Here is a 13,152-nt window from a genome sequence, read left to right on the forward strand (position 1 = left end):
TTCACCTAAGAAAATAAGGAGGACCTTACTAAGGTTGTTATAGGTGACCACATCCATATACTCGAAGGGTGGACCTTCTAGAAGGCGGTATCAGTAGCTCTTCTAAAGAAGGTTCTTCGGTGCCTTCAGGCGAACAAGAAAAATTTCACTTTTGGGATAAGAGTTTTGATGGGTTATCCTTCGTATATGAACACCTTAATGCGTTTGGTGATGTTGAAAAGAATAATGAGTTTGGTCCATGGAAATGCTCCAATCACTTGGGACTTATCTGATGATAAGTGTAGTGATATGGAGAATGATGTTTGAATACTTTGATTTTTTTAAAAGAGGGAGGGAATGTTGAAGTTAGAGCTTAAAATGAAGAAAAGTTATCATCTAGACAACATATTTTTGACCTCCGCTAAATAAAAGATAACTACTCTTAAGAAGGACTATAATGTTACTTAGTCCACTCTAAAAAAAAGGTGAGGCAGGAAAAAGTGAAATCCTATAAGATAAGAAAACATTTAAGGCAAGTTATAAAACACAAAGTAATAAGCTGACTCAAATTAAGGCTGAAGTGTACTACCTTTCGATGTCACTAAACCTAAAATATGTAGTTTAGGCCTCTTGCATGAAGTTGATTTACGATTTCGGTCAATGTATATTAGCTTTGATATTTTATTTTTGATGGTTCCCTTGGACAACATCTTCATTATTAAGACTCTCTTGTGACTGGTTAAGTAAAATTGTAACCCCCAAAATGGAGGCTATGAAGGGTCACTTCCCATATTTGTAATCTTCCTTCTGATTACTATCTCATCCATCAATGCTTCCTTTGATTTCTCTCACTTTATACCTATGCGGAGTAGCACCCCGAACAAAGGAACACTTTCTGCATGGAGATTCCCCTTGAATAAAGGAACACTTTATGCATGGAGATCCCCCGTGAAGGATAGATTCCATGGGCAATCCATGCCCTTTTTTTTGTCCCATTTTCCGAGCATATTTTTTATTGTATCTACCAAATATTAGTTTCTTGATTAATTATTCAATCGCTTTTTTTTAAGTGGATGTATTCATCATTCACATATCCATGACATTAAGAAACTTGCAATACATTGTTTTACTAGTGTGTTATAGATCTTTTACTACTGGGGGTATTTAACCATGTCTTACTTGAATTATAAATATGGAATATAAGTTCAACAAAATAAGAAGTGTTTTTAACCTAGAGGTAATAGTTGGAGACCATATCATCCCTCAAGTCACATGGTTCAAATATCTTGGGTATGTAATACAAAATGATGGAGAAATAAAAGGGGATGTAAAATATCAAATTCAAGCTGGGTGACTAGAATGAGGAAGGCTTCAGGGGTTTTATGTGACGCAAAGGTACTGCTAAAGCTGAAGGGAAATTTTGTATCGAACGCAATAAAACCCGCATTATTGTATGGGACAAAATGCTAGGCACTTAAGAATCCACAAGATGATAAAGTAAGTGTAGCTGAGACGAGGGTGTTGCGTTGGATGTGTGGTAAAACTATAAAGGATAGGATTAGAAATGATAATATGAAGGGGAGTGTTGGGGTAACACCGACAATATAGAAGATGGTAAAAAATAGACCTAGGTGGTTTTGACATATAGAGGAAATACTTGTAGATTTTGTGGTAAGGATATTAGATCAGATAAAGAGAAGTCAAACAGCTAAGGGAAATGGATGGCCTCGAAAGAATATGAGAGAAGTCATTAAGAAAGATTTCGAGATAAACAATTTGGATATGAACATGGTTCTTGATAGAACATTGTGGAAAAAGTTGATCCATGTATCTGATACCATTTAGTGGGAAAATCCGAAAATGCTTGATTGTTGTTGTTCATTGAATTATATTTTAGCCCATTATTGCATGATTATTTTCTGTTATGTGTCCAATGGGGTATTGTAGTGTTATATTTGTGAGTTTCCTAAATAAGGGCGCCCTCGCCTAGAAGTGGTGTCGCATATGTGATGTCCTCACAAAGACATATGGCTCGCCATTGGCATCAATGGCGTGTGTAATGTCGTTAGTCAAAGAAGAGGGAGTTTATCACTTCCCCTGAAAATTAGGTGGTCAACAACTTTATGAAAATGAAGGAGTAGTTGTCGCCCATAAGGGTTACCTAAACCCTAAGCCTAAGAAGCCTCTATAAATACTTCTCGTCCATGGAGGGAAATGACATATGTTAAGTTATACATATCACACCTCACATGCGCTTATACCTAAGCGCACCACTCATTATTAGAGTTTATTTCCTCACGTGAGAATGGCTTTTAAACCATCATAAAACACCTATATAGGGCTTTTCACCACTATTGGTAAGCCCTAACCACCATACAATGTAATATACCTACAAAGGCCTCTGAGTCCCAATTCCCTTGCATTAGGAACATGCACACCTATAATTTTTTACCAGTAAATTGGCGCCCACCGTAAGGCCTTAGTAAAACTAACATAGGCCACACCTTTTTTTATCACCATCCCCCCACTCATTGTTTCCCTCCACTCCTACATTTAGCCACTTTCAACCATGGTTAACATGATATCTCTATCCCATATGCCAGAAGGTACCAGCGGTAGTGGTGATACTAATGTCATGGTGGAGATGCGTGCCTCTATGGACGAATTACACTGCCATAACCAAACACTAGAGAACAATGTCCACAACATCAGACAAGATCAACAAGAATCCAATACCTCAAAGGAGATGGAAATATTGGACCCCTAGCCACTCTCATATGAGATATAAGGGGCCTGTCCCCGAGAGATTCAAACCTCACTCCTTGGCCAATTTTGATAGGCGCAACGATCCATATGAGTGTGTTGCCTCCATTAACACATAAATGGCCATCATAGGAGTGATAGACTCCATAAATTACAAGCTTATATTTGTCACTTTCAAGGATGTAGCCCTGTGATGGTATATGAGTTTACCTCGTGCCTCTAACACCGACTATCAAGAGCTGGTGAAGAAGCTTGTGCACCACATTGCCGCCAACTCTCGCAGGAAAATGTCCACTACCTTCCTGTTTAACATACGCCATGGTCCATCAGAGTCACTGAAGAACTACCTCGCCCGGTTTAATGAGGCCATCATTAGGGTCATCCCACCAAACCAATAAATGTTTGTGGGGGGCATTCTAAAACGGACTCTAGGCAAGATACTTTAACGATTCTCTCACCCATAAGCCAATGCTTTTTGTTGGCTGAAGTGGTTATTAGAGCATAGTGCTACATAAAAGGCGAGGAGAAAAACACTAAAAAGAAGGCATGTGATGTAAAGGAACGTGTCAACCATTAAAAATCTCTATCTTGGTTACAAGACTCATCCTGCAAAAGCTCTGTTGGTATTGAATCCACTTGTGAAATCTCTACTCGGATTGTGAGTTCATCTTGTGGAAAAGCTATATTTTAGTTAGGGGATAAGTCACTGTAAATTCTTATGTTTCATCTGTATCAAAGGTTCGTGGACATAACTTGTAAAAGCTCAATATTATAATAAAATCTCAAAAAGATCTCTTGAGGACACAACTAGGCCAACGTTAGGTCGAACATGGATAATTCTCTGGTGCCATCTCTCTAATCATTTTTTTAATTCTTGTTATTTAATTTACTATATTTCTTTTCTGATGTTTTTCTTTGTGGTATTTAAGATGTTAACAGAATTTTCTTTTTAAGTAATAAAACCTTTAAATTAACCACAAATTTTGAATACCACAATTCATCCCCTTTTGTGCTTGGAGTCACTTCTGTAGCAGTTACTAGCTTTTAGTTCAAACCATAATTATTTTTCAATAAGGATATCGCTATGGCCTTATAGTACTACTTAAACTCCACTTCCCGTTAGACTTAATGCTCCATTCATTGACAAGATCCATACGTTGGAGTGTCTTTGCCTACAAGCGAGCTAAAATCTACTAGGAAATCAACTAGGACTTATGATTTAATACTACCTATTGGGACAAAAACTATGTCATGTTTAGATAGTTCTATGGGTCGAAATACCATTCTTATTGCCATATGTTGTTTCTTTAGAAATTGATGCTCTGAATAATTAGTTTTGACCATAATTCTATGACTTTGAAAGTAAGGTGGGAATAGGCAGGGTCGAGTTAGGCTTTTCCAAGCCTAAGTCTGGCATGCTACAAAAATCAAAACTTAAGTCTAGCCTGTAGTCTGTCATAAAATTATTTTTAGGTCTAAGTCTCGTCTTTTTGAAGGCTTGATTAGTCGGATAGCCTACTTAAAATCCTATTTTATTCAAACATGTGTAAATAAACAACTCAAGTAATGCTTAAATAAAGTAACATACTAAAAGACCATTGATATTAAAGGTTTGTTTGCATTTACCTATTTGAGCTTACATAGTAGAATAAATTTGGGGAGATTCTTTGTTTAGGAAAACTTATGAAAATAACATACGACATTGGTCATAAGGTGTTTTATACATATTTTCATAAGTTTTTCAAGATAACTAAGGTTTACTTTTGTATTTTAATTCAAAGTACAAAACAAAAATATAATAATAATGATAAAATTATTCTTATTTTTTAAATAGGTCGGCCTGATTATATATTTCAAAGGGTTTTTTGATGATTTGTGGCCCTAGTCTTTTTTTAACTAAATATGCTTGTAAAAAAACTTAGACGTTTTCTATTTAAAAAAACTTTTTTGAACTTAGTCTGCATAGGTTACGCCACAAACCCCTCTTAGATGGCCCGACCTATTTTCACCCGTGCTTAAAAGTATTAGCTTAGTTTCCTCTCATTGCAACTACCATAAAAGAAAACCTTATTATTTGATGACACATTAGTTCTGCTCGAAATTGGATCCTCTTCAATTTATTGTCCCATGCTGTCCCATTCTGCTCTAATCTAATGGTAGAAAAAGAAAGAAATAAAAGAATATGAAATAAAACATGAGAAATCAAACCTTAAATTAAATTCAATGATCAGAAATGGAGCAGGAGGCGGCAGAATGAAAAAGGCTGGAGAGGATGTTTTGCTCCTTTAAAGACTTTTACAAAGTAGATTGGCTTTTCATTGCCATTAAGTTCTTGAGCTAATTCATAACTCAGAGGGTTATTAGTTACATATAATAAGTATAGGAATAAAGGCACCCCTTCTTTAGACGTCCCAAATTTTTGCACAAAGAGGTTAGGTATCTAGTAGCACCTCTATGCCTTCCTGCTCATTGTCAAGTTTCTTTGTTATTGTTGTTGGGTTTCCTGAATGCTAGTTTGCAGGGTTTGGTTTTGGTCACATAATTCTTCTATATTAAAATGCATTTACCATAGGGTCTTTTGGTCGCCATTACTGGATGTATATCTCTTGGTCACCATTTTCAAACGACAAATAATTTTATGAAAATCTGTAAACAAAAGTGTGATACACGTTAGTTTTACAGGATTCCACAATAGGTGCAAACTGTACTTGCGTGACCCTGCCTCCAATGAACTATAAGCAATATTAAGTTTCTGATATGTTAATAAGTGTAATCTTGACCTAACTTCAATGAGATTGTGACGAATATACTTTTGCTGATTTTAAAGGTATCTCTCGGCGACTGTCAATAGCTGTCAAACACGAGCCACCACAACAGAACCAGCGCCGACCACCACCGTCCGATCACCGAAATCCCAATTTCACTCTAGAGGAACAAAAGAATGAGTAAAAGACCGCCACCTGATCCTGTGGCAGTTCTTCGAGGCCATCGCGCTTCAGTCACCGACATTTCTTTTCATCCCTATAAGCCAATACTATTCTCCGGGTATTTCCATTAACATTTTCATCTATTTTTTCTCCATTTCATACTGATTTGCTTAATGCTCTTTCTATTCTACAGTTCCGCTGATGGTGAACTGCGAATTTGGGATACATTTCGACGCCAAACACTTTCATCAGCATGGTATTTACTTCTACAGCTTTATACATGGCTTGTTTAGATAATCAATCTTATTTTAGGGTTAATAACATAAACGTCTGTCATATAAGTGCTTATTTATAAGCTATTTTCTTTCAACAAAAGGAAAAAGAAAGTCAAATTGTTTTCTTAGGGAGCTTCTGGAAATAAGCTGAAAATAGTCTATGGACATGTTGTTTCTATAAACTCTCACAAATATAGTGTCACAGGTGCTTTTATCGGTAGATGAACTCAAATTAGTCGATTCAAACTTAGTTATATATTGGATTTTCAAGGATATTATTTTTGCATTTAAGGTTACATAGTGCCGCACATGGGATTGTTGCTGTTGCCAGTAGTTCTTCACTTGGAACCAATAAATTTGTCAGGTGCGTCCCTTGAACCTAACCTCCTGTCTTTCTGCATGATATCATTGCTATATTGGAATTTAATTTTATCATGTATGCATGTATAGCCAGGGTAGGGATGGAACTGTGAAAGTTTGGGATTTTGATGATGCTGATTTGTCAAGGTAGTGTTGCAACTTGCAATGGCCAAAAGTATTTGATTCTTCAAACATTACAAATATCCTATTCTCTTTTCGTATTAAAATGACGGTGTGTTTTATGATAAAAGCTATTGAGATATTATTAATTACCATTTTACTTTCTTTTTTTTATCTTCTTCCCCCCCTTTTCCAGGATTCCATCAGTTACAATCAAGACAAACAGTTACCACTTTTGTAAATTTTCCCTGGTTAAGAATCATTCTACTTGGTTAAAAGAAGGGGAAGCATCAAAAGATTGTCTTGAAACAGAAGAGGCTCATACTAATCAAAGTTGTTCTGAAAGCTCTCAAGGTTGGTGAGTTATAGTCTCTATAATAGGTGTTTTAATAGTTTTTGAACCTTATCATGGTGGTTTTGTAATCCTGGATCTTTCTACTTGAATTCGGAATTCCTGGTACCTTTTATAATAGAGGAATAACATGACATTATTGAATTGTGAGGATTTCAATACTAACGTTAAAAAACGAACTTGGTAGTGTACTAGTGTTGCATTGCATTGGCCAGAATTATGTGGAATGATGGAACTTTATTGTATAACTAGTATGGTTTTTATCTTTCACAACTCCACCTACTTTCGGAGCATAAGTATGTCTATTTCTAGAAAGTTTATTGCTAACAGCGCACATTAGTAAATTTAGGCAATAGCCATATATGAGTTTGTAAGGAAGTATTTGAATGAATTTAATGCTGCTGCTGTTGTCATTTCTATTTTATATATAAAAGATAATGGATTGGTGTAATCTCAGATTTATTAGACTTGCTTCACTTTTGCAAGTACTAATCGATATTTGTTAGTATGTTTTATTTAACTTCTTTTTAAACAAGCTCTCTCCGAGTCTTCTCACTTATTTTTGTAAAGCTGCTATGGCACTTTGGAGATGCTACCATCATGGACCAAGTTCTTTATTTTGTTTTCTATGTTATTTCCTTTTATATTCTTCAAATGTTTTTACATACTCAATGTTTTACACGAGATTTTGACAAAACCACCTTTGTTAAAAATTTATGTACAGGGCTACCGTATGTGGCTTTGTCGGGGGAGAACTCTTCTGAGGTAGGTATATATACCTTTCTATTGATGCATTATCTTCATCTTTTGTAAAATGCGGAGCTCAATGTTAATCAGTTCTATCATTGCTAAAGCCAGGTTGAAATTTGGGATCTCAAGTCAGCTGAGAGATTTGCACGACTACCTTCAAATATTGGCAGTAACTCTTCAAGTGTTAGCAGTAAAGGTAGAGACTTGTTTCTAGTCTATATGATTTGCTATTCAACTTTCTGCCATCAGTTTTTGAAATTCTCATTCCTCAGGTTCCACAGTGCTGTTAGACAGCCATGCATGCATGTATATCTGTGTACCTATGTATGTATATGTATGTGTGCACTTTTGTGTGTTTGTGAGAGAGAGATTCACACTTTGCATTGTTGCTTGAGAAACTAATAGAACAACATCAAACCTTTTATCGATGTTTGCATTCTTTTCATATTAGTGCACTTTTTACATCTTTTTTCTGCTTCTAAATATCATGTTGCTTATAGTTAAAAGTTAAACCTTGGCTAGATTTTATATTCTCTGGTTGTATTTTCTCTGTAAAACTAATGCAATAATTTCTTGCCAGGGATGTGCATGGCACTTCAATTGTTTGTACCACCTGAATCACAAGGATTTTTAAATGTCATAACTGGGTATAGTCTCTTTCTCTCTTTCACACACACACACACACAAGTATACATTGAAGAGGTGCTGCATTATGAGTGAGAGGAAAAAGACTTGGTCATTTGATTAAGTATTGAATTGTTAGGTTATTGGCTGAACACATGTGAACTTCTAATATAGACCATCCACATGAAGTTGAATGGTAAAGATCTGTTTCTCACATCTCATAAGGGAATATCAATATTGGAACTTACTTATGGGTTGCATGACCATTTAAAAAGCCCCGAACTCAGCATTCCAAATTTACCTTCTGCACTTTTCTGTGTAACTCTCAATTCTGCACAATTGTGTGATTGTGTGTTCTATTTCTGATTTGGGAACCTTTTCCCTGAGAATATCCAATAATAAATAGTTGTTATTAAGTTATTTATCCTACTGTTACCGGTTTCTATCAACTGGTATGATACTAGTTTCTACCAACTGTTATGAGAGCACGTTTCTTGGATATGTGGTACACCGTGCCTGAAATGAAGTTTCTAGTGTTTGATAGAGAAGAAACTGGTACTATGCATTGAGGAATATTTCAAAAAAAAGAGAAACATGAGAAACTGAGAGGCTTTGAAGTCACTCAAAGGTCATGCTCACCAATGGGGTTACACTGGTGGAATCAACGCTGTCAACAGGTTAGCTGGCATACCTTTTGTCTTGCATTTATTTGGCGTTTCAAGTTGGAATATCAGAACTTATTGCACATATCTTCTGAAGAAGAAGAGGACCCTGAAATTGAATCGGAGTCGTTAACAGTGGAAGGTTCCCTGGATGTTCAACAGCAAGATTAACCATTAACCAAGCAACTCAAATCCAATAATGATAACAGGAAAAAAAAAGGTGGGGAAAAAATAGAAAAAGGGGCAGAAAATCCCCTCGTGAATGCCGTGATTATGAGTACGGTGAAAGAGAGCGAAGCAGTTTATGGGTTTTGGTAAACTGATAGGCCACAAGTGTACGGTTCTATCGAAGTAGTAAAAATGATCGTTCCACAGGACCGTTCGGATTCCCAAGTTCTCTGACTATGATGTTTAGCTAAAGCGATGATTACTTTTAGTTTTGGAATGATTTGTGATTGATTTTAAATAATGTATGAAAAAGAGATTTATGACTATGAAATATGAATTCTATCCTAGAGTTGCTCACCCAAGTTCTTAGTTTCAGTTAGTTATGAGAAATTTGCTTTGTAGAAGCGAACAGATAAAATTTTTCGTCAGCGTATTATCTCGTTTTAAATTAACAAACTACCTACTTTTGCAGTTTGTTTGTATAGGATCTTCTAAGTTCGACTATTTAAAAATGGGACTTTTCCCAGTTAAACTAGAAACACTTTCGTAGTTTCGGTTTAATTGTTTAGTCTTTCTAGTTCGGATATCAATTACACTCTTTCAGTATATAATTGATATCTATGAATATCTCTATTTTCGTAGAGAATACGTGTTTAAAATAGAAAATCAAAACAAGCAATATAATTTTTCGTTAATAACATTTTGACAAGGAACCTACATGAGGTTGTCATTTGGAAAGTTCTTGGGGATGAGAATAGGCCAAACCGACCTATAGGGGCCTATAGTCTGGCACACTTAAGTCTAGCTTGGCCTGATCTATTTAATAAAAAGGGCAAGCTTAGACTTTTTAAAATTCCTATTTAATTAAATAAGTTAGACTTAGGCTATTTAAAAAACCTATGAAGCTTGATAGACCGACCTATAGATATGCATATCTATTAGAAAATAGGTCAAATAATATATAAAAGGTCGTGCAGTCTATCTAAAAATAGGTAAAAACAGGCTATTTTAAAACCTTAATGTGAAATAGACTTAAAGGCCAGATCAGACTTTTAAAAAGGACAGGTCAGGTAAAAAAACTCTATAATAGGCCATACGCCATAGGTCAGGTTCTGACCTTAAAAAACTTTATTGTAGGCCAGGTACACACCTTCTAAAACCTGTCTTGGCTTGACCTATTTCCACCCCTAACAATCCTAATGGTCCTAAATTCTAAGTGAGTGCTCAGACATAGTTAAGTTTAAAGTATGCATAGTAGTGATATTGTAGGTTTTTCCGCCGTAGTCCGCTATAACGGCGCCGCAAAATGACCGGTATGACGAGATTTTGGCTCTCCGCCATGGTGGACCACCCTTCGCCATCAACAGCACTGTTAAAAACATAAACATGATAGATAGACAATAACAAAGTGATAAAGCAAATAAACTATTAAAACTTGAATTGCAGTGTACAAAGAACTAAGTGCTCCGGAGAGACTTCTATAAACTTTAAGTGCAGCATAAAAATAATTTAATGCAGAGAATTTTAAGTATTCTAGGAAAAATGTAAGGTGTTGTAATGAGTTTACAAGGCAATTGCAGTGTACAAAGAACTAAGTGCTCCGGAGAGACTTCTATAAACTTAAAGTGCAGCATAAAAATAAACTAATGCAGAGAATTTTAAGTAATCTAGGAAAAATGTAAGGTGTTATAATGAGTTTACAAGGTAATTTATAGGCCAAGGGCCATAAAGATCAGGCATAATTTCCCTCTTTTCTTATTCCTGGCCAAAGATGCCATGGGTTGTGCTTGTTCCTTCATTCCTCCTCCTCCTATTCACGGTGAAGGGTGTTGCAACCAAGCATGTTTCTAGCAACCATGAGTGTTATAAGCTTATAGCCAACTGGAAAGGTTTCTAACAAGGGTGTTGCAGCTTCGGGAAGTACGAGTCATCCCAGTTTCTTATGATTTCAGCCAGCCATAAAGGTGTGACCGATGATATCACTGATTTGGGATCAAAAGCACTCCCAATATTGGTGGTCCAGCATTGCCTTCTTTTTCTTCTCTATGCTGTGTTTGGCGTGTTGACTTCTTTTGCTGATGGCTTCCTCTTAAAAATGGGTTGTTACAATTTCCTCTATCTAACTAGTTGTACTGATTTGAATGTTTTTTTATTCCGGGGAAGTTAGTTGCCTAAATTATTTTGCAAGGGCTAGTGTTCTTTGTCTTATGCACACAGAGGTGTACCTCTTGTAACAAGAGCTTCACCTTCAACTCAACTCGAGGGAAAGTGTAATATTAAGAATATCTTTAGCCTTTACATTATTTTAAAATATCTTTATTAATTAAATTAGTGTTGTCATATCGGTATTGGGTTCGAGCTTGTATCAGTAATCCTAGATACTAGTACTTGACCATATTAATAATATAAATATTTGTATTAGGTTGAGCTATATACTATCTTCTGATGTCATATATTCCAAATGTTGTAGATATGAAGATGGTTCCATGCTTTGGTGGGATGTACGGAATCCAGGAGTTCCAATAAGCTCTGTGAAATTCCATTCTGAGCCAGGTATGGACACCAGCATCCTTAGATAACTCAAAAGTTTCAAAATAAGTATTTAGTCAATAACTGATTATTTTGTAGTTCTGAGCATCTGCATTGACGGGTCTTGCAAAGGGGGTATCTCAGGAGCTGCAGATGAGAGAATTGTGATGTATAGCTTGGATCATTCTTCGGTAACTTCATTTTTTATATTCTCTTCTTCCAATTGAACATCTGATCCTGTAAATGTTATTTTTATTCATTGATCATTTTCAATCTTAATGTTGGTAAGTGATACCTGATCCTGCTTATTTATACTTTTTCATATTCGTGTGACATTTTGATCGCAGGGTACATGTGTGGTCAATAAAGAAATCAAATTGGAGCGACCTGGAATCTCAGGCACCTCAATTCGGCCTGACAACAAAATTGCTGCCACAGCTGGCTGGGACCACAGGTTTTTAATTGCATTAACAGTTTAAGTACCTCCTAAAAATAACGTTGTTGTACAAAAAATTGACATTTCTTGATCCATAATAAGTTGTTAATATTCTTGGCATGAACTTCAAAAAAAAAAAAACTATTGCCATGAACCATCCAATTTATGACAAACATGTAACATTTGAGCTACTATCTGTTGAAGAACTTCCTTATTAAAGTGAGCTAGATCTGAATCCTAAACAGGAGTTGAAATTTATTATAATAATTTCATTAGATGCATCAAAGAGACTTCCCATTCTATGCCAGTCACTCTCCAACCAAGGCTAGATACCCACTTCTTTTGCTTTCAGGCCGAATTGAGGTGCCTGAGATGTTTAAGGATCAGGGTTTAAGATTATGTTGTATATGTATTAATCTTACAAAAAATACTTTATGAAAGTTGATACAAATCCTGCTGTTTAACTTCTGTTTGTTATCATATTGGCAGAGTAAGGATATATAATTATCGCAAAGGAAATGCTTTAGCTGTACTCAAGTATCATCATGCCACGGTAAGTCACTGTGTAGATAAAGACATTATCATTATTGGCATGAAAACAACATTCTTATTTGATAATTAATAACTTAATTTATATGGTTTCTTGTCTGCCATGTTTGTAGTGCAATGCTGTAACTTTTTCCTCGGATTGTAAGCTTATGGCCTCTGCATCGGCCGACACAACGGTGGCGCTATGGGAATTGTATCCTCCTCGAACATGAAATCGATTTGATGTATTTAAGTTTTGTTTGTGACAGCTTATTTACAACTTATTCGAAGTTTTGAATTATTTAGATAAATTGTTTTAAGCTTAATAATTTGTCCTAAATAGCTTGGGAATACACTTTAGGATTCGGTTTATTTTGAGAAAGTATTTTCTATTTTTTATCATGTATTTATTTTATAAGAAAAAAAATTATTATTAGAGTACAAGGAGTATATTACAAATTTATAAAGTCGCGAGGACTTTTCCACCCGTCATACTCATTAAAACAAACACATCCCGTGACCCGTCTGCCTAAGTCCTATAACAATTCATATTAGGGGTGATCGTATCCGAACCAATTCAAAAGCAAAATCGCAAATCGAACCAATCCAAACCGAAACCGCAAAAAACCGCGTTTGGTTTGGATGATTTTGGATGATTTTTGGACTGAACCGCACGGTT

At 35.7% G+C, this 13,152-nt stretch overlaps 1 protein-coding gene across 4 annotated transcripts; it reads left to right on the plus strand.

Annotated features, from left to right (window-relative positions):
• Positions 1-5,017: 5,017 nt before the first annotated feature.
• LOC131660245 (protein DECREASED SIZE EXCLUSION LIMIT 1-like) lies at positions 5,018-12,813 on the plus strand. 4 transcript variants are annotated; one of them, XM_058929440.1, is made up of 14 exons: positions 5,018-5,173; positions 5,570-5,787; positions 5,863-5,925; positions 6,237-6,308; positions 6,395-6,451; positions 6,621-6,778; positions 7,501-7,541; positions 7,635-7,722; positions 8,107-8,173; positions 11,451-11,533; positions 11,609-11,700; positions 11,857-11,963; positions 12,435-12,498; positions 12,608-12,813. In XM_058929440.1, the coding sequence occupies exons 2-14, from the start codon at positions 5,684-5,686 to the stop codon at positions 12,704-12,706; spliced, it is 1,095 nt and encodes a 364-aa protein (XP_058785423.1). In that variant the 5' UTR covers positions 5,018-5,173; positions 5,570-5,683; the 3' UTR covers positions 12,707-12,813. The 4 variants fall into 4 exon arrangements, with proteins under 4 accessions (XP_058785423.1, XP_058785425.1, XP_058785424.1 ...); XM_058929442.1 differs by having other exon boundaries at positions 5,036-5,178; XM_058929441.1 differs by lacking the exon at positions 5,018-5,173 and adding an exon at positions 5,209-5,437.
• The last annotated feature ends 339 nt before the right edge of the window (positions 12,814-13,152 follow it).

This window comes from Vicia villosa, linkage group LG3, assembly GCF_029867415.1.
Source record: "Vicia villosa cultivar HV-30 ecotype Madison, WI linkage group LG3, Vvil1.0, whole genome shotgun sequence".
NCBI lineage: Eukaryota > Viridiplantae > Streptophyta > Magnoliopsida > Fabales > Fabaceae > Vicia > Vicia villosa.